We start from the raw sequence: 20,694 nt of genomic DNA, 5'->3' as shown, positions 1-20,694 counted from the left end.
AAGAAATCACCATGAAAAAAAACTTCAAAAAAGTACAAGAAGCATGTTGAAATCTTTTAGGTGCGTTTTTTTGCAAAGTTCCACATTCATTAAGATTCAGAGACCAGAATAAGAGCACGAGAGTGACGATACAATCTTCTCAGTGACGTGGATTGTGCTCTTTGATAACGGCTAGAAAAATACATTCAGAACACGTTGCTCTCAGCTAGGCTGAGGTGTCAATTCAGAAGTTAAAGATATTTTTTTCCTTTCCTCATCCAAATAAACTGACTCAGCTGGTTCTGAAAAACAGTCACGCAAGTCCACTGTAAGCAGAAGACTCTTGGAAAACAAATTGGCTAAGTGCACAATATGGCGGCCACTAACTTCCGGTCACAGAATGTGATGCATGGGACTTCCTGTTGCTTCACGGTCCTGCCAGTCAACCTGGAATGCTGTCAGAGAAAGCTATCAAGCAGAGAGAAAATTGATTTGTTCGGTGTATACAAAAAGAGATTGGCCTATCAATGGGTTGGAGGATCATCACTACACTGCTGTGCACCGAAATGTACTTGTTCTTCACAGTACAACTCATGTATCTTATGCTACGTTTACACCAAACCGATTTCAGCAGCAGCAAAGATTCTGCTGCTTCATTTTTGATGCTCATGAAGCGCATCCTGTCAAGTTGTACAAATGTGTCATATGCTTGTGCTCCTCCTGTGTTCAATGGCAGAGAGTGGCTTTGCTATATTTGCTGTGATAAGGCGGTAAAAAATAGTTTTAATATATTTTTATGCAAGAAAGTCTACGTCAAATCATCATTTTTACAGTCAGTTAATCAAGATTACGATCCTGCCTTCAAATATTATTTCGTTGTCGGAGACACTCAGACCGCCGTATATGGGTGGGCCGCCGTCATTGAGAATCCCCAGCAGCGGCTGCCTCAGGCCGGATCGCTTTTTGGGGGGTTTCCGCTTCTGTTCATGGCGGCTGGAAGTAGAAGTTCGCCATTTCATGTACTTGGCACAAACTGCAGTCACCAGAATATTAAAAGCGAACACATTCTGCGGGCAGGTTTCAACATTTTAGGTTAATTTAGCCATTAATAAAGTTTTAGCGAAGGGATCATTGCAATCTGCATCAGCAGCATTGTGTCCGTCTCCCTGCCAGTTCCCAGATCAGCTTCTCTGATTGGTTGATGTGTTGTGCTGAGCAGCAAAAGTTACAATTTTCCAACTTCAGCAGCTGCTGCTTATGAAGTGTGTCACGCGCCTCTGATGCTCAGCTTCAGCTGCATCAAGATGTATTGCTCCTGCTGCTTGAGATGTGCTGCAGGACCTTTAGATGTGCCCTGATGTGGGGCAACCCCGACCACGATTGTGTTTCAGAGGCAACTGGGGTAATGGCGAACGAGTTACGAAAAGAAAGTCCATGCAGAGACAACTAGAGTTGGCTAGGAGTCAAATAGAGTGGCTGAAACTCACAACGCGTTTCTGTCTGGAGCGCTCTGCCAGCTCAGATGACCAAATTCGACACTATAACAATAAGTTTGTTTTATATTCTGTATTTAGCTATAATAATATTTGATGTAGAATGCAAGGTTAAGTGAGCGTTTCAACCAAAATAATGCAAAAAAAATTATGTACATTATTTTGTTTTTTTTTGCGCTCACAGGTGAGTTGCTGGGTTCTTCGCAGGTGTGCGATTCATTAAAATTCTTGCACATTTTTTATGTGGTGGGATGTTAAAGCCTGAATCAAGCGAAGAATGTCCTTAATAGACATTTTAGGCAGGTCCTGAAGACAACAGGTGTGAAACTGCGCCATTGTTTTCAAACTGCTCAGAACGGCACCGGAAGTGAACAAAATCACACCTAGGAATGCGGAAGTACATTTATGTTGCCTGGTGCAAAAAGCCAATTGGTTAAATAAAACTCTTAAAAATTCCAAGGAGTCGTGGAGGTGACGTGTTGTGAATTTTGCTATATAAATAAGTCCAAACTGTTTCTGCATCGTTAGAGATAGAAATAGTGGGAATCAGCTAATATGTTGCACCTCTCATCTAATAAGGCAGATTCTGCTTATTTGACATGTTGGGGTTACTTCTGGAGTCATGCTGCCTTCTAGTGATTACAAAAAGAACATCATTCTGGTTTAAATATGATTTCAGGTTTAAGAACAAGGCAATTCTAATTAAACTTGACTAATAGACGTTTCTTTACACATGGAAGGAGATGCTTGTGACTTGCAAACAGAATCAGAAAAGAGGCAAAGGAAATGGCACTGTTTAAGGCGGCCCTTAATGGGACAAAGAAAAGAAGACATCCAGGAACTACAGGAAAAGATGACAAATAAAAGCCGTCATCTGAGTACAGATGGTCATTAGAAATATGGAAGATCTCAGTTTATTTTCCTTTTATCCCATCATACATTTGATGTATGAGCTAAAGTTTGTCTAAACCAACAGAAGAAGGGGAGGGGGGGGATCCATCACTTCAGAAAATTAAGGCGATTCCTGAACTGACGAACAAAACAGGAAATGGCAGTTTTTAAACACCATTAATAAAAACTTTTATTTTTGTGCTACTGACCAACATACAAAAAAATATTTAAAATATTAACAATTTACTTGTTTTAGTATATCCCACAACATCTTTTCAGTGAGAGAATCCTGCAGAGGATTCAGCTTTATGGTTTTAGTGACCGGCTAAACTTTGGGATGTGTGGCTTGGGTTTGCGAGAATTTCAAATAAAAAAAGTTGACTCCAGGGATGGTCGAGGTGTTTCACAGTCGTCACAAACACTTTTCCATGAATTCAACATAACCCACACCCATACAGTACAATAACAAATGTTTTTTTTGTGTGTGTTTTTTTTACAGTCCTATGTGGAGAGATCTGTCGTTTTACACAGAATCAAACAGGAGTAGAAATCTTCCAGACATTTGTGCATATTTCTGTCAGGTTTGGGGTTTCTGAGCTCTGCTTTTGGGGAACGGGGTCAACTGTGTTTGTGGAGGAGAGGAAGCGATTCACATGAGAGGTCAGTTTAGAATAACGGCTCGCTCAGGTGCTTGAAGCGGAGGCGCTGGATGTAGCTAATGTTGGCGGGGCTGTACCGGCTAGGGCTATAGTCTGGTGAGGCAGCAGGGCGGACAGGACTGAAGCGACCGGTGGGAGACATCAAGCCGCTGTTGGGGGACATGGAGGTCTGAGGCTGCATCCTGAGGCGGGGTTTCACTGCAGGGCTTGGCCAGCTAAAAAAAAAAACAGGTTACATGTTTCTGCATTAATCAGCTGTTAAAAAGGCAACAATAACCAGACCTTTATTAGACAAATACAGAGCTTGGCAAAGGTATGTTGCAAACACAAAAATCTGCATTTTTGGGAGATTGATGTGACAAACTGAAACCAAAAGTTGTAAAGAGGTAGAAAGAACACTTAACCGAAATGTACTGCATTTTATTATTGTTATAAATCTAAATCTATCAAAATAAGAGAGCTAAATAAAATACAATGCTAAACAAATGCCTTCAATGGAATTAGCAAGCAGAGTCCATAATCCTATAAATGAACGTAAACCGAGCTGAACAGTGGAGGCCTCAGAGCAGGAGTCTGCATCCTGTGGCTCTTTGGCCCCTTTAGTGTGGCCCCAACAAAACTGGGAAAGAAACTATTTCATTTATCAAGACAATAAGAAAGATTCTCTTATAGATTTTCTGTACCGATATGGCATGAAAACAGAACAGCAGCAGGCCTTTAAAAGTAATGTAATGTTTTTTATACATTAAGGGGGGCTAAATATTATAATTTACTCATATTTAAGGTGGCTCACTCTGCCTTCCTCATCCTACAAGACAAAAGTTTGTGTTTTTGTAAATGTTAAATTTTCTCTTAAATATTGACATTTTCAAAGGCTTTCAAATATCAAGAAATCTTTATTGTGGCTTTTGAAAAATCGTATTTTGTAGCCATGATGGCAAAGTGTCTGAATTGAAAAGGTTGCAGAACCCTGCCTTAGAGGATCGTCACACAATATTAGTGAACAAACAGCAGAACAGGTTTGTCAAAAGCATCCAAACTTAAACGCTGTATTTGGATACAAAACTAATTTAGCACAATATCCATACTAAATACAAGTGTTTGTATATTTTTGCTTTTGTTCATTTTAGATTTCTAGATTATTTGCAAATTAGAAGACTAATATCGCAAACTAAAACATATTGTGTTATACTTGGAGTATTTGTATATTTATTTAACTAAAAAACCTCTCATTCTGAAAAAGGTGAGTTTTCATGCCTTTAATTTTTTGGCGGTTTTATTCCCATGGTAACAAGTATTGAATATCTTCCAGAGTAAAGTTTTAGGATCGTGAGAACTGGTTTGAAGCGGTTTGATATAAACCATCCCCAAAGAGACGTTCAACCCAAAAATGGAGACGAAGGGAACAAATGAAAGGATTATAATCTGGTCTGTAGCCTAACATAATGATCGGAAATCATCAGCGACTAAAAGTTCAAAACGATTCCTCGTGTTAAAACATAAATGCCAGCTGACCCACTGACCTCTGCATGTCCGAAGGAGAGTACGACTTCATTGTGCACTTCCACTTGTGTACACTGGGATACTTCTGTGGATCGATATCGGCGTCCTGCAGCGCAGACAGGACCTCGCTGTCCAGTTTAGTGGGGGAATCCCTGTTGAAACACGCTACCTTAGTATCAAAAACCTCATTCACCGTCGTTTACTATCCGGCCTGGAAGGAAAACTGGATCAGCAACCTTTGGATCACACTCGACTTAAGATTCAGAAAAAAATATTCTCATCCTTAAAGTATTAATGTGGGTTATATAATTTGGACTTTGACCTGTTTCTTTTGATGTCAATGTTTCAAACTGTACAGAAACCAGTGTGACTCACCCCTCTATGAAAAGTCCTCTTCTATAGTGCGGAGGCGTCCTGGGTAAGAACTCTTGGGAGTTATCCAGAGACTTATAAGAGGAGCCAGAGGAGCCAGAGCTGCTCAGGTCCCTGCCTCCATGGTCCCATGACTTGGATCTTGCACAGAAGTTGCGCCCCCCTGGCAGTGACCCTCTAGTCCTCCCCATCGAATCCGGACTCTCCTCTGCCGTAACGTATTCGTCTGAGCTGCTGCTCCTCTCCTCTGGATCTCGGCCATCCTGGCGCAGCGACAGGCGGTTCAGCCCTGAGCTGAGGTCTGAGGCCGAGACGGAGCTGCACGATTTCCGGACGTCCTGTCGATTCTTCCCGCTGCTCCTCCTCTCCCGGGAGCCCGTCAGACCGTCTGTGGGCTCATGGAGCGACATGCGCTCAAACTCCACCATCAGGTTGGAGATGGGCGACAGCGCGCTGCAGGAGGAGGACGGCGAGCTGCGCGGGGAAACCCTGTCTCCGTTGTGAGTCCTTTCCCTCAAGGAGGAGCACACTTTGTTTTTGCAGACAACTCCAGGTGACAGGAGGCCGTCGCTGCAGCAGCACAGAAGGTCCTGCTCCGCGGCGTTCTCGATCAGGTCCGCCCCGCGGTGGTGCAGAGCGATGTGCAACTCTCGTCCGCCTACAGCTCCCTTGAGGGCGTCTTTGGACGCGGCAGAGGAGGCGATACTGGACAGTGCTGCGTTCTGACGGTTCTTCATCTCCTCCAGGCTGATGTCGTCTCCTTCGTCTAGGAAGGCGCCGACTGAAACTGAGTTGCAGAATTTTTTGGGCTTACCTGGGACCACAAAAAACCAAAAACAGAATAATCAAAGGAGTTTATCCCACATGCTGTGTTAAATACTCAGAACTAGTTACAGTACATTTACTCAATTACAGTTGCTTAAGTAGCTTTTTAAAGTACAATTTTTAGACTTCTCTAATGAAAGGATTTTTTTTTTAATGCAGCACAGATGTAAAAAAAACAGTTAGTTTTTTTTGTGCTCAAGCTTCATAGTTTTAATTCTATTTTCTTTTTGTTGGTCTTTGTCGTTTTGAACATTCCCTCTGTAAGTAATTATCCTCATTCTGACCTAAATAACATACTGCAAACCTGGTTTGTATGTTTTCTAACAAATATCTATAAAATACATTTAATTTATATATAATTACTGTGTTTTATGTTTATTTTCTTTTTTATTAACATTCTCAGAAATACCAGAATTTGCATTTTAACTTTATATATTGTATGGCTTAAGTAGCCTTTTTACTAAACACTGTTTTACTCTTCAGTCATTTCTTGAGTCATCCACGCGCCTCTGTAGAGGATTTACCTGGTGACGGTGTTTTGAATCTATTGCTGGTCCCATTTGGTCCGGCTCCTTCATGAGCTCTGTGACTCAGATCCCTCTTGCTCAGGTGCTCCTCCAGCTTACGGAGCCCCTCAGGGGAGGACAGGTCCACAAAACAGTCCAGAAAGCCCCAGTACTCGGCCCAGGGATGACCCATCTCATGAGCCAGGTCTCTGAATTAAATAATGCATCTGTTAGACTCAGCCTCCCATCCGTTCATTGCCAGGGTACATGTTGCAAAATAAGAAAATTCAGACTTTTAACAGCTCAATAAATCACCTTCAGTAGTAAATTTTTTTACTTTGGACATTTAACTCTTAAAACAAACCCCCACCACAGCCTGACTGCCAAAAATAAGAGTCCCATGATGATACTATCTGCAGATTCTTCCCTCATCAGGCAAAACCCGATGACCATTAACACACTGCTGTAAGTAGCAGATTATTTCATCAGTTACTGGGTGGGGGATAAAAGGCAGACAGTGAAACTTTTCTCCACTTCCAGTTAGAAATGAGGAAAATGGGTGAGAATGAAGGATTTAAGAGTTTGTGCTGTCTGATCCAAATGAATTAAAAGGGAAAATTCAATTCCAAGAAAAAGCAATAGTTGTTCTAGGTAGAAAAGGTGTCGGAGAAAACACTACGTCCTTGCTGGTCATAATTTTATGCCTAAACAGTGAAGCTCAGGCTTTTAGCTACTAACTTGTACGGGCGTACATTTTACGCCATTGACTGAAAAAAAGTATACACTGTTTTTGGCGATGTACGACCTTGGTACGCCCTAATCTTCCCCTGAAAACTTTACTGAAATATTACAAATTTCACAAGCGGCAGCAGCTGGAGTTGGAAAAATTGAACTTTTGCTGCTCAACACGCCACATCAACCAATGAGAGAAGCTGATCTAGGAGCCGGCAGGGAGACAGACACTGCACTGCTGATGCAGAGCACCATGATCACTGCTCTGAAACTAAATGAACTTAAAATGTAACAATCTGCTGGCCAAATATGTTCGTTTTTACAATTCTGGTGCCTGCAGTTCGTAGCACATACCTGAAAAACGCTAACATCTAGTTTTAGTTTTTTGTTGTTTTTTTTTTTGTTTTTTTAACTTTTATTGTCACAAGTACAGAGCAACGAATTTCACTTTCTGCATTTGACCCATCCCCTTGGGAAGCAATGGGCTGCCACTGTGCGGCACCTGGGGAGCAGACTGGGGTTAAGGATCTTGCTCAGGGAATAAGAGTGGCAGTCTGTGGGAGTGTGCGAGACTGAACCTCAGAACCTTCAAGACCCAAACCAGGGTTTATATAGGAAGGAGTAACTCTAACTGAATGCTTTTTAACGCTCTTAGAAACTATTTTAACACCACCAACAAGTACCCATGACTCTCAAACACGACAAAATCCTTCATCTTTACCGTCGACAGGCTGCACCCATGTCCCGAATTCCTCATGTTCCAGCCACTTGTTGAAGATTGGATTTTCCCATTCTCTACCTTTTTCTCCACCTTGAGCTTTTTTCCGAATATACGTCTTTACGATCAACCGGAAGCAGTTCAGAGCAAACATATCACAATAGAAAATATCTGACGAAATTATTTCTGTAAACTTTTTTTTAATAAAGCATTTTAAATGCCACAATAATTCCATTTAATTAATGTTTTTGCCAATGCAGGTATTAATTAAAAACATTATAATTTAATGATTAGGGGGGGCCTATTCGAGAACTCGCAAGAACTTTGGAGGATGGTCACGAGAACTTTGGCGGCGCCGGCAGGAGAGTTTATCTTCCAAAACAACAATGACACGTCTGCAAGTTATCACGGTCACGGAGATGGATCTGGAGTTGCTAAACATTGAGGAGGAACAGGTTCAGTTAATGGAGTTGGCAAAAACACAAAGAAGGACACGTAGGTTGTCCATTGTAGTTGTTCCTCGGTTTTTAAAAATGCCGCGCCCGCCAGCATCGAATCGAGAAGGACGACCACACAGACGACCGGAAAGGCATACCAAGAAACAATCACAGCTGCTTTTTGTCTGCGCACTTCCGCTTGAGGTCTGTGCGGCATTGCGACCGTACAACGTGTAGTCATGATTTTTTTGAGGTGCGGGACGGCTGTTGAAGAACCTCTGCGTGAGGCGCGTGGTCGCGCATAGAGACAGGCGGTTGACGGTTGCAGAGGCTATGCGTCAGAACCATAAATTGGCCTTGATGTGCAAAAGAAGTGAAAATGAAGAATCAATGCTTTTTAGATGGCGTTCGGTGTGAACATAGCTTTACACTTTCTGATTGTTTAAATTAACCTATGAAATAATGTGCCTAAAAATGATCTCATGTCTTCCTTATAAGATTTCTACCATTAGTGAGCATATACACTTCCCATAATCACGACAAAAACTTATCTTCATTCCACCTCAAAATGCAGGAAATGGCATTTGAGTCTAAATTTCCACATTTTCCAGGGGAGGATACCCAGACCCCCCCCCCTACACTGCACAAAGCCTTAAGATGTGATACACCAAAGTCTTCACCCTATGAAACATTTCAAGCTTAAAAGCCTGGTGAAGCTCTTTAATTAAAAAAACTGGTCCAATACTTTTTAGAGTTGCGACATTAAAGCCCAAAACAGAAAAGTTCAAGACGTACCTGCCCACCCTCTCAGCCCCTCTATCTGGGTCGGATTTAAAAATGTGGTGAAAAAGTTCTGCTCGGTCTCTCGGTGGCGTTTTCCAGGATCGTCGAAAGTCATCTGCCTGCAGCACATAAATAATATGTTACAGTTAGCAACAGGTTTAACCCTTTATGTCAAAGAAACAAGGCCGAGGGGGATACTTGCTTTAGAAGGGCTAAGTGGGCCAGCAAAGGCCGTGACGGTCATCCACGGATCCGTGGGGCTTCTTGTGTGTCTCTCGATCATCGAAAGGCTGTGTGACGAATCTGGTGACCAGGGAGCGCCAATGATGGGCTGAGAGGTGTTGTCGGCCGCCCGCAGTAAAGGGACGAAGCAGCGGTCTGGGAAACAATACAACCAAGCTTTAGACATTTAAGAGGGAGTCACTTCATATAGGAAAAGCATTAATACAGGATTTTCTATAAGCTTCTAACCCTGTCTGGTTACTCTAACATTTTTTTTAATTCCCTCTAATATTTTTTAAAGCTCTTAGTGACGCTGAGATCAGCTGTTTTTTTAGCCTGGTTCCACAGGGGAGAGTGATGCCATGTAGACCAGGGCTTCTAAAACACTGAGATGATTTTCACATTGAGCATCAAGCCTTTTGAAACCGTGCTGAGATTGGTCTGAGCTCGGGAAATGGTACAAACTTAACCAGACGGTGCCAGACAGCACCGAACCGCACTAACATGGTACTAGTTCATCAGTCGGGCTCGGCGTGGTTCAGTTCTGGTGCGAATCTCTGATAACAAAGAGCGCAAAATTCAGGCTGGTTTATACTCAGAAACCAGGTCAACTGCATGTGTGTTACAGTGAACGCAAATGTTCCATAGACACTCTGGTGCACCTCTCCAAAAATTGTAGGTGACCGTAGACAGGAGGTAGCTGATTGGTAAAATCTACATCCGCTCTACACTATGCGCATTTCCTGTTTCGTACCTTACCGGCTTGTTTTGTTTGTATGACCGCCACTGTGGAAAACAACTCGTGAAGATGGACCAGCTAGAGAACGCTGGGACTGTTTTTCCACCTGGATCTCCGCTCTTGTTCGCCCTCATGTCCCTCCGTTGTCGGACAAACTTGCCCCCACTTCCTCACCGCCCCGGCCGTATCTAGACCCACAGCTGGTTCGTGATTGTCCCTCTTGCGTTGTGGCGTGGAATATAACATAGCGCAGACCACATTTCAATATTGGGCATAAATCAAAAAATATATGCGACAAGCTCACTGCGACACACTGCTGCAGGAGGATAACCAGCCCTTTCCTGAGTGTTACTGGCGCCGCCATGTTGGTTTGCTTGTTTACCTCTAGAGAGCAGTAGTACCGTAGATTGTCACAAGGAGGTGAGGAACCGTGCTAGCGTGGTGTGTAAACGGTCGAAAGAAACCAAGCTCGGCACGGTTAACTGATCCAAGCTCGGCACGGATCGCTTTTCAGAAGGTAGTGCACTGGAAAAACAATCTAGAAATAAGTAAAAAAATCTTAAATTAAGTGCATTTACCCTTAATTTGAGTAGGTAAATATGAATTTGCCAATGGAATGAGTATTTTTACTCTTAAAAATAGATAATTAGATAATATGCACTTGAAATAAGACAATTCAGTTGTGTTTTCTTATTTCAAAAGGTCTCTTTTATTTCCTCAATTCAAGAACAAATGTAATTATTTTAAGAAAAAATTACTTATTTAGATTTAGATTTTTTTTCCAGTGTCTAAATGGGGCTTCAGTGAGAAATCATCCCTGAGGCACATTAATGGATGAAATAAAAGCATCATGAGGTACCAATATATCACAATTTAGAAACTAAATTTTATTCATGAGTCAAATATAACAGCAAATCTACAATTAAATTATTAAATGTAAAATTAAGTAATAAAAAAGAAATTTTAACTGAATGATTTTAATATAAATACATCCCTATATTTTTCTGTAAATGTAATAATTATCTGTATTTTCAGGGTGTCGCCAGCCCGTGGCACTGTTTTTTTGGACTGATGTAAGTTTATTAGTTTAATATAAACAGCTGTGGATCCTCCTTACCTTCCAGGTAGTCACTTATTCTCTGTTTCACATCTGCGGTTTTATTTTTCCTGCTACAAATTAGCTGCGGAACAAAGAAGAACGACAAATGAATAAAGCCAAGTCCACACATGCCACTGTTGCTCCAAACATTTGCTCGGCTAAATTTAGCTCACATTGTTTAGTCAGTGACTGCTGCCAACAGGTTTTAAAAAAGGTCAAACCCTCTGCAGCTACTCCGAGCACGTTTTTCTAGTCGGCTGACAGACGGCTCCCATATAGACGTACCATAACCTCCCAGTAAATGTGAACTGGGGTTTTTAACCAGATGGGGGGTGGGGAGTTTGGTTGCTTACGTCAGATGGCTTCAGGCCTTCCCTGTTCTTGCAGTTCTTATCGGTATCGGGGTGCGAGCACAGGACATTGACCACATCTGGACATCCGAACTTACAGGCAAAGTGGAGCGGCGTTTCGAAGCTCTGCAACCGTTAGGGAAACAGAAACACCATGAGGTCTGCATGTCTGTCTGGAAATAAAACGCTGTTAATGGGTAACAGAACTGACAGCCTTATCGGGAGTGTTGAGGTAAAGATCTACAATATAGCGGATTCGCTTCTGCAGCATGGCTTCCTGGTCATCTGGGTACATGAGGCGCATGAACTCTGGGTTTTCCAAGGTGTCCAGCAACAGCTGAGCGATCCCTGCCTGGTTCTCCTTGGCCGCCACATGCATGACGTTGTACCGGCAGCCCTCCTGGAGACACAAAGCATAAGACACAAAACGATCAATAGTCCCTCTATTTTATTATTTATTCGTATTCAAGCATCAAAAACCAACATTCCCAGATGGAGTTACAGATTACAGGCCACAAACATCACCAGTCCAGCTGTTTTTTATGTTGTCCCTGCTGGAGGCTGGCACTGACAATGGAAAAGATGTTTGTGTATAAACACATGACCCGGTTCCAGCTCAGACCGGGTCGCCCTATTAATAGAAGAGACGCTCTAGAGTCGGCGGAACTGTGTCTTTTAAAGAACGATTAAGTTCAGTACCAGGAGTGTCCAAAGTGGTCCATAAGAAAAACCGGAAGCCCTTTTAAATTAATTCTCTTACAATACTGAACATTAAATGTACTCCAAAACATTTCACTGGAAAAACTATTTAGCATTTTTAAGTAAACCTCTACACATGTTCTCTGGTTGTCATGATTCCACTTGTTCACGTCTCCATCCACCAACAGACACATTTATACAGATAATGTATTACAAATAAGCTAATTTTTTTTTACAGATTTGATGACTTGTAAAAGGTTTCATTTAGGGGTGTCACACTAGATGGCTCACATCCCTGTATGTTGGTCAAATTTAAACCCAAAGTATAGAGACTGTAAAACATGCCTTTAACCGAACAAGCAAACCTCCCAAAGGAGCTATTGTACCAGAAGAAGCCACCAAAGGACAGCTCTGTCTATAGTTTGTGTAAAATCTTCTTTAAGGAACCTTTCACCATCAAATGCTTAATCAATTTATCGAAAAACAAATCAACAGATTACTCCATTAGGCAAAAACAGTCGTTAGTTGCAGGCCTAAAACTTAAAATTAAAAACAAAATGTCAGACTGACTTCTAACACTGCCAAACTAAAACTAAAGACCCATTAGCAGGCTCCTCTGTGCTTCAGGTGTGTAATAAAGCACAGATTTGTCAACTCAACACACATGTAAGTAAAACAGAGTTGGATTTCCCTGCACCTGTCTGCCAACTACCTGCTTTATTTTTCACGCCTCTAAAAAAAGGCTTCATTCTAGCTTCCTAGGTTAACCCAGGACCTGGTTATCTGCATCACACATCTAGGAAACGTGTAACTATGCTGCCAGTTCTGCGAGGAAAAACATGGCGCCAGCTGCTACTGTTGAGGATTCACCAAAATAAACCTCTAGAGTGGTCGTACGATTATCACTGTAGGTACCAGACCTGCTCTGGTCCTGCGCATGCCAGTGACGATACGCTACATGGTCGGCTGAACGTTGTGGTTGCCCAGACAATTATAAGATAATGCAGTGCCAGTGTGCCGAGTCGGGATCATCTGTAACGTTAGCGCATATAATGTCTGATGAAGTTTTACCTGATCACTAACAAAGCTGAAAAAATCTGTTTATGCTGAACAAAGTAACTGTTAGACCATTGCATAGAGCTGGGTAGCGCTGTAGCTAGCTATGCTCAGTGGCTAACAGGTTCGCCTCTTTTAGCTCAGTCAGTTACCCATATTAAGCTACACTACTTTTGAATTCATATCGACAACAACCGTTAGTTTTCTAGTAGATTAACTGCTTTATTTGTCTAAAATCTCAACGAAAGTCATTTTTTAAAATGTCCCATTTGTCCTCCACTGCCATCAGATCTCAATAAAAAGAATAAAAAAAAGGGACGTTTGTGTCACCTTGGTAAATGGCAGAGCTCTGTCTGTCTTAGAACGCAGTATTTTCCTTCAAGACTGGCAATTATTGTTTTGTAGTTTCAGCTACTTTAGATCGCCAATGAAATGTAAAATAATAGCAAATATAGGTCATATTATGTTAAAACTCCAAAAGAGATTCAATCCCTACGAAACGGGTGAATACAGTATGTCAGAGTGGAGTTGCCATATGTTGACGTCATAAGAAGGGGCGGAGCCCTGAGCAGATGTGGTACTTACGCCATCAACAGAGAGAAAAACTCCTGGAAAATAACTACTCTCTCGCTCTTTGACAGAAGAGGTTTATAAACCTTGTGTGGTATTGTAAGCAGACGCTCTGTGCTGCACACCAACCTCCTGAAGCGGGCCAAAATATTAGGTACAGGGGAGAAACGCTGCAAATGCAGAGCACAGGTCCATCAAGCATAACCTAGCATTGTGTGCCGCTCCAAGGAGGGAGAAAGCCTGAACTCCAACTAATCCCCTTCATAAACAAACAATAAAGGCATTTACTTGTGCATGTGCTCAAGAAAAGTATGACAACAAACCTGCAGGATAAGTATTAAAACCAAAGGTTCTGATGAAAGCGGCCTCTAGACCGAGCATTAAGTGACCTCAACCTGTCAGTACGTTACGACAAACCTGTCAGATAAAAGCTACATAAGGATGATGGGGAATTTCCACAAGAAGCTCAATTCTGATCTAACTATTAACCACAGCTCTGTTACTCAGATTTAATTAAACCAATGTTGGAAACTTACAAAAGATGCTCCAATTTCAAGTCACAGGGAAGTCGTATTTAAATGTCAAATCATTCTGGCTTAAACATGTATATAAATCTACTCTTTTTTTTTTATTTTTATCCTGTCTTAAAATCTATGGGGGTTTTTTTTAGTGTTTTTATGCAGGCCAGTTAATTATGCATCAGCTTGTAAACCTAAATTCGGCCAATCATATATCAACGGTCATCTGTCAATCAAATTTTTTCAGTCATAGAAACTTGATTCATATGTCGCAGCTAATATACGCCATGGTTGAAATATAAAATAAGAATAATTTTGTTTTACAACCCAGTGTTCACGGGGATGGACGTCTGTGTCTTCAGCAGGCGTAGAGCTAACAGAACTGGCAGCGTTGCGAGGCAAGGGCTCAAACATGTACGGCTGTAAGCCTTCTACACCAAACCAAGCTTCTGCCGACCTGGCGTCTTCTTCCACAACATCTTCGTCCCCGCTTTCCTCCTCTGAATAAAAAATGTGTGACGGAGGAAACTCATCAACGACCTCTGACACAAAACTCCCCTCTTCATGTTTCCGCTGTCCATAGCGTTCCTTGACAGTATAATTTCTAAGTCACCAATTTAGTGCTACTTGGTCCCAATGGAATTTCCATTGGGAACCTACTAGCACTAATTTGCTAACTGGTTAGCAAGATGCTTCCGAGTAACCAGCCACAATCAAATTGCTTGCCAACCTTCTGCCACAACAACCCCGCCCCCTTGATAAATGACCAATCACATTTGAAACCAATGGAACAGCTGTTTCCCTAAGACTTTAACTCTGTGTTGCCCAACATGAGTAGCCCATCACCCCAGCAACACATTCATATCCATACCTGGACAACGGTGGGATTATCCCCTGAACCAATAAGGTAGCGCGGGTTGTTCCAGACGAGCTCGCTGAAGGCCTGCTCGTCCCCTTTCTCCACAGCTTTCCGTAGCTTGGCAGTCAGATCCTGACTTCTTGGGCTCTTATAATTGTTGGCCCGCTCCCTGTTAATGGTGTCCACCTCCTGGATTTCTGCTGAGACAAGAAACCAAAACCAGTGTTTGATCAAATGTTTTATTCAATAATGCCTCAATTTCATCACCACTTCACTTATTTATAAACATTTCAAAACAACGATGCTGTTAAGCTGAAAGACCAGGTTTTAGAGAACACACATACACTGATCACAATGCGCTCCACCCCACCTTTCCCAGCGAGCAGTCCAGGTTTGATCGGGGAGATGCAGGGAGTGGATTTGCTTGGAGATGGACAATAGTCAAAGAGTCCCTTAGAAAACTTCTCTGCATCTTCTCGGTTGGTAAACGCTTTGAAACGCGCTCCCTTCATCGTCTTAACAGCTTGAAGTGCGTCTTTCTTATCCGTGTAAACATGTGGTCCCTCTACAACAAACACACAGACACAAAGTTACCCAACTCTGTTCTCTGATAGCTACTTTACTTGCGGTTCAGAAGTCCGTCTGTTTCCAGGTGTTCTCCAGAATCAGTGCCTTGAAAAAGTCACCTTAAAGCCACAGATTTCAATGTGTTTTTATCAGACATCATAAGGCATACGTTTAGTAGAGGGAAATAAAAATTTTGTTTTTAAAACAAATAATCTTAAGTGTTTTAACTTTAGCTTCTGTCCAGAAGCATAAAAAACACAGCCTTTGTTAAAATGTATGCCATGTTGTATGCGCATGTGTTTCTGCATGCTGGATGTATTTCCTCCCGTGGATGTAATTGCCACTTTGCAATGATTAAAAGCGCCTTGTTGCCATCTTTCTCTTCCCTAAAACGAAGCCAAACCTTCGATCGCTTTACCCAATGGGGTGCCATTTTTTTGTTTTGCTTTTCTAGACATACGCCTGGTCAAGTCGTACTTGCTTACTGAATGCCGTGTGCGTAACCTGCGTAAAAAACATGACGTAAGTCATGCTGCCCAGCGCCAGGCTCTGGTGCTGCCTGGAACCCTTAAGAGAATCATTAAGCGAGCTGCCATACGGTGCCATGGAATCGGAACACATGGAACGGGTTCTGAACAGGAACCATTTTTTTATTTCCATCCCTATATGTAAGAACAAGAGGAAGGAGTAAAATCTCCCAAGTGATGTTTTTAATTGAATAATTTACCAATATTCTCACCAAAGCAAGACTTTCTAATAAGGTGCAGCCATAGACACAGCAAACTGATGGAGGAATGTTTACTTTTCAAATCGGACTAGAAATTAAACCCTTTTGGCTGCATGCTGACAGTAATCTGTGCGGGGGAACTAATGTCACACATCCTGAACTAACATCACTTCACCACCAGGATGAAACAGCATCCAGCTGGGATTGTTCTTTTCACCAGAGGCGGGAAGCTGGTCAGAGTAAATATGAAGATGGATGCAGTGAAATAAAGTTCAATCAGGAGTCTGTGTATTTAACTGATGTTTAGAGATGGAGCCAATCAGTGAGATTGTGTTTCCTGATGTGTGAAACTAAAAAGGATTTTTCATTTACACAATTTCAAAACATACCTGCAGCAAAATTTATAGTAATAAGAATTTACTGAAAGGGGGGTGATTAGATTTATCTTAAATATTAATTTCATCCACTTCACAGTTATGAGCAACTTTGTGTTGGTCTAATAAATAAAATCCAAACAATAAGAGAAATAAACTTGAGATTGCAATGTGACAAAATGTGGAAAATATCTGCCAATGAGAGAGTTGCTGGTGGACACAGAAGGCCACAAAGGTTAGCAGAGCCCAATGTCGTAAACAGCTTCACACTTCTGTCCTCTGAACATTTCTGAACCCATCTGTGCTGTGAGATTGGTGCTCCAGGAAGAGCAGCTTTAATAGAGGTCCATCTTGACCAAAAAATAAATAAATCAATATACTCAAAAAACAAACATTCCCTTTAGTTGGGGAAATGTTGACAGCTCAGAGTCTTTGGTAAACAATTAGAATAAACTTTAGTAGGACTTTAGACCCTGGTTAGTAAAAATGTGTTTTCTAAAAGTAGAGCAAACAGTAAAATGTCTAATTTGGGATTTTTTTCTTTATATCAAGAAGAATTTACAAGCGAAAAATGCATCATTTATCGACCAAAGGATAACTATTTAGAAATTTTGAATGACCAGGTGGGATAATTTTTAACAGTCTTACCACTTCGAACCAAGACATCCTCCCACAGGGGACAGACTCCATAAAATGAAGTAGGAGAGACTTGTGCTGGCTTTGAAGGCGTTTCTGTCGTCGAGTCCCCCGAGCTTTTAAAGTTGGACTTTCCTGAGATCTCCTCTTCCTCTGGAGGGTTCAGACCCACGCCGTAGCCAAAGTCTAAATCTTCACCGTTTTTTAGCGAGGAACTGCTGCTGGCTCCAGCGGTCTCAAGCGAAGCAGCCGAGGTGCTTCCTGCCTCCGTGCCATCTGTGACCTGCGATGAAGAGCTGCTGTCCGTTTCAGAACCAGCTCCCGCCTGTGCAGCCAGAACACGAGCTAACTTCCTTTCATAGGTAGCCCGGGTGGTAGGCGTGATGGGGCCGCACTTCAGGTCCGCTCTCACAAACTCCTCAGACAGCTCGGCAGGACTCAGCCCCCTCAGCCTACTCAGAACCGCCTCCATGCTTCAGCTCCCTGCAACACAACATACAGCTAAGCAGTTAACAGGTTTCTTTAATAAATATTGTAAAAAAAAAAAAAAAAAAAAAGGGATTTAAAAGGTTAAGAGATGTACCAGTCAGTCATGCCTGACCTGCTGATAACAACTTTAACCAGTCAAATTTGTCTAACAGGTGCAATGTTATCCACATGTACAAGCCTTGTGTGATATTTAGATAACAGTTAAATAAAATTGCATTAAAGTTGGTTAATGCGATAATTAACAGAAACATTATTACAGTATTGTAATACCTTTTCCTTTTAAGTAGTTTACTTGCGGACTACCAAACACATTAGCGATGCAGAATCTGCCAATTTCACATTCGGATCAAACGATTGACGAAACACCAAGATGCGAAACCATTTTAAATATTCCTTTCTGTTCTAACATATATCTCACATAACAAGCTATATCATAAATTAATTCAATTGTAAGGTCCTATTGTCATTTTGCGCATCTCAGATGTTGCTGCTATTTTCAAATATCCGTTACTGTAAAAAAGTCCATAGCTGTATATTGGTTATTTATTCTCCAGGTGCACAGTTTTTATTTTGTGAAAACACTTTACAGAAGAGTATTTTATTGTTTATCTCTTAACTTCACCATTATGTTATTTTTATACATTTTTCTAAAGGTCCATATTTGTATTGTTAGGATAATTATCATTGAAGATGTGTGAGTTTATTACACCTTGGCATTGGCTGCCTGTTGCGTGTCAGAACTGATGTTTTCCATAATAGTTAATCTGAATAGGACAGTTCCTCTGTCTGGATACACAGTTATAATCTTCATTCTGTGTGTGGCAATCAGAATCAGAATCAGAATCAGAATCAGAATCGGGTTTATTGCCATTGTTAGTGAAGAAGTTCACAACTAGGAATTTTTTGTGGTACAGTCGTGCAACATGAAACATATATGAAATAGTAAATAAAATTATAAAAATCTCTAAAAACACTGGGGTATAAGGCATGCAAAAAATATACTAATATATACACTTAGGATAAAAATATGGATAAATATAAAAAGTAAAATGTACAAGGTAGTGCAAATAGAGCAGTGTGCAATACAGCAGTGTGAATGGCATGGGTTTGGAAATGAATGAGAGCAATGTCCTTCAGCTAAGAACAAAGTGTAATATTTTGATAAGGCTGGAGCCATGGATGTCTAATCATCTGCTAACGTGTATGACGTAAAATATGAAGCTATGGCAGACTGGAGATGTATAAAATACCTTTTTAACTGTTAATCGGGGCCACTTCCTGAGAGGTGAGCCCGGAGGAGAGCAGCTGCCTTCTGTAAACTCTAAACAATTTCTATGATTTCTATCAGAATCTGTTGTCATGTCTCATGGTTATTTCATACATATAAGTTATGAAATGTTATTTAAAGAGTTTGTCCCGAGTGATCTCTTTTCTGGGAGAAGAACCGGAGAGATAGAGCTTCAAGGTGCATACACAGATCTTTAACAATGTAAACATTTCTTCTGTAATTTATTGCTGCTGTAAACACCAGAATTTCCCCATTGTGAGACAATTAGGGGGGTTTTCCATTTCTGTTTGATTATGCATAAAGACTTTTCAAATTTGTGCATCTTTAAAGGTGCATCACATTTAGGAAAAAAATGCAAACTAATATATAACAGAGGTGTCTTTATCTCTAGCTTTTATACAGTCTCTATATAGAGTAGAGAGTCTATATTTAAATTTTGTCACATTCCACCACATTGATCAAAAATAAATGCAAGATATACAATACTCAACAGAAAAAAAAAACATTTTCCAATCTTATTATGGACAAAAAAAGAAGTTTTAACAAACTGACATTAAAAATGACCAAAACACGTAAAGAAATGATAAACGTTTCACTTCAAGCTTAATTTTAGGAGAAAGGCGACAGTAATGTTGGGCTAGCCTCAGCTGACTAGCCTGCTAAGCAGCAGCAGCATTGAGAAGCCGGGAAGTGAGCATTTAAAAGCTACACACGACTCCCAGCAACCCGGTCTGCGCTGATCAGCGCGACCACTGCTGAATAAAGGGACAGTTTAACCCTCAGAGCGAGCTGGACACATGCAGTCCACACCGCTCTGTTCTTCCGCACGCTGTCACGCCCAAACATGTCATCCGAGATGGGTTTCGGACCGCACCGTCAGATAGGTGGTACTGATGCTGATTAATATCAGGGTTTGAACGGTGGCATCTATCGGGGACAGCGTTGCTTTACTCACCGAGGAGCATCTCGCTCCGCAGACTCAGAGCAGAGAGGGAGCGTTTAGTTTTCCACTGATAAACTTAGACACAAAGCTCAAGACGGTCTGGAATAGACTCATTGTTTACAACATGTCCTGCGCATGCGCACTTTGAAAAGGGAGGGCGCGCGATGCATTCATGGCCTGTAGGAAAACTTCCACCGCACGGCTCAAAGGAGACGTACGGAGCAGGATCAGGGCCACTGAAAAAAAAAAAAAAGTTAACAGATTTTTAAATTTTGTTTCAGTAGAATATGAAAAAGTCAGAATTCTAAGATTAAAGTCAGAATTCCGACTTTTTTCCCATATTAAACTGAAATAATATTTAAAAATCAGTTAATATTTTTTTCCCAGTGGCCCCAATCCTCTTCTGTAGCGACAATTAAAAAAAAGATTAAAAAAGAAAATAAACACACCTCTTCTTGGACATTCTAACCAGATTAGGCCTGATAGACTGATCAATATTAATGTTTACTGTGTTTCAATTATTCCAACACTTTTGTTGTGCTCTTTTCTCTTAAGACTAAGGGACGAGTTACCATTTTTGATCACATGCATACCCCTTACAAATGGAGCCCCCCCCCCCCGGGCTGGATATAGATCTAGCACAAGATCTATATCCAGCCC

General features: G+C 41.4%; 1 protein-coding gene across 3 annotated transcripts in view; it reads right to left on the bottom strand.

Moving 5' to 3' along the window:
- Positions 1 to 1,830: 1,830 nt before the first annotated feature.
- Positions 1,831 to 20,694, bottom strand: part of ankle2 (ankyrin repeat and LEM domain containing 2) — a 23,909-nt gene continuing 5,045 nt past the window's right edge. The window contains exons 2-14 of one of the 3 annotated variants that reach the window (XM_015383035.1): positions 20,047 to 20,270; positions 17,327 to 17,797; positions 15,381 to 15,575; positions 15,023 to 15,210; positions 11,520 to 11,708; positions 11,312 to 11,434; positions 10,977 to 11,040; positions 9,101 to 9,276; positions 8,911 to 9,017; positions 6,247 to 6,437; positions 4,901 to 5,711; positions 4,546 to 4,677; positions 1,831 to 3,237 (exon numbers count right to left, since the gene is read on the bottom strand). In XM_015383035.1, the coding sequence (XP_015238521.1) occupies positions 3,030 to 3,237; positions 4,546 to 4,677; positions 4,901 to 5,711; positions 6,247 to 6,437; positions 8,911 to 9,017; positions 9,101 to 9,276; positions 10,977 to 11,040; positions 11,312 to 11,434; positions 11,520 to 11,708; positions 15,023 to 15,210; positions 15,381 to 15,575; positions 17,327 to 17,786 (2,844 nt within the window). In that variant the 5' untranslated portion in view covers positions 17,787 to 17,797; positions 20,047 to 20,270 and the 3' untranslated portion in view covers positions 1,831 to 3,029. The remainder of the gene's footprint in view (positions 3,238 to 4,545; positions 4,678 to 4,900; positions 5,712 to 6,246; positions 6,438 to 8,910; positions 9,018 to 9,100; positions 9,277 to 10,976; positions 11,041 to 11,311; positions 11,435 to 11,519; positions 11,709 to 15,022; positions 15,211 to 15,380; positions 15,576 to 17,326; positions 17,798 to 20,046; positions 20,271 to 20,694) is intronic. The other 2 variants (XM_015383037.1, XM_015383036.1) reach the window with 2 other exon arrangements.

The sequence above is a fragment of the Cyprinodon variegatus genome, unplaced genomic scaffold (assembly GCF_000732505.1).
Source record: "Cyprinodon variegatus isolate N-32 unplaced genomic scaffold, C_variegatus-1.0 Scaffold273, whole genome shotgun sequence".
Lineage (NCBI taxonomy): Eukaryota > Metazoa > Chordata > Actinopteri > Cyprinodontiformes > Cyprinodontidae > Cyprinodon > Cyprinodon variegatus.
Note: the sequence above shows the minus strand (reverse complement) of the source record. Positions and strands in the feature narration are given on the sequence as shown.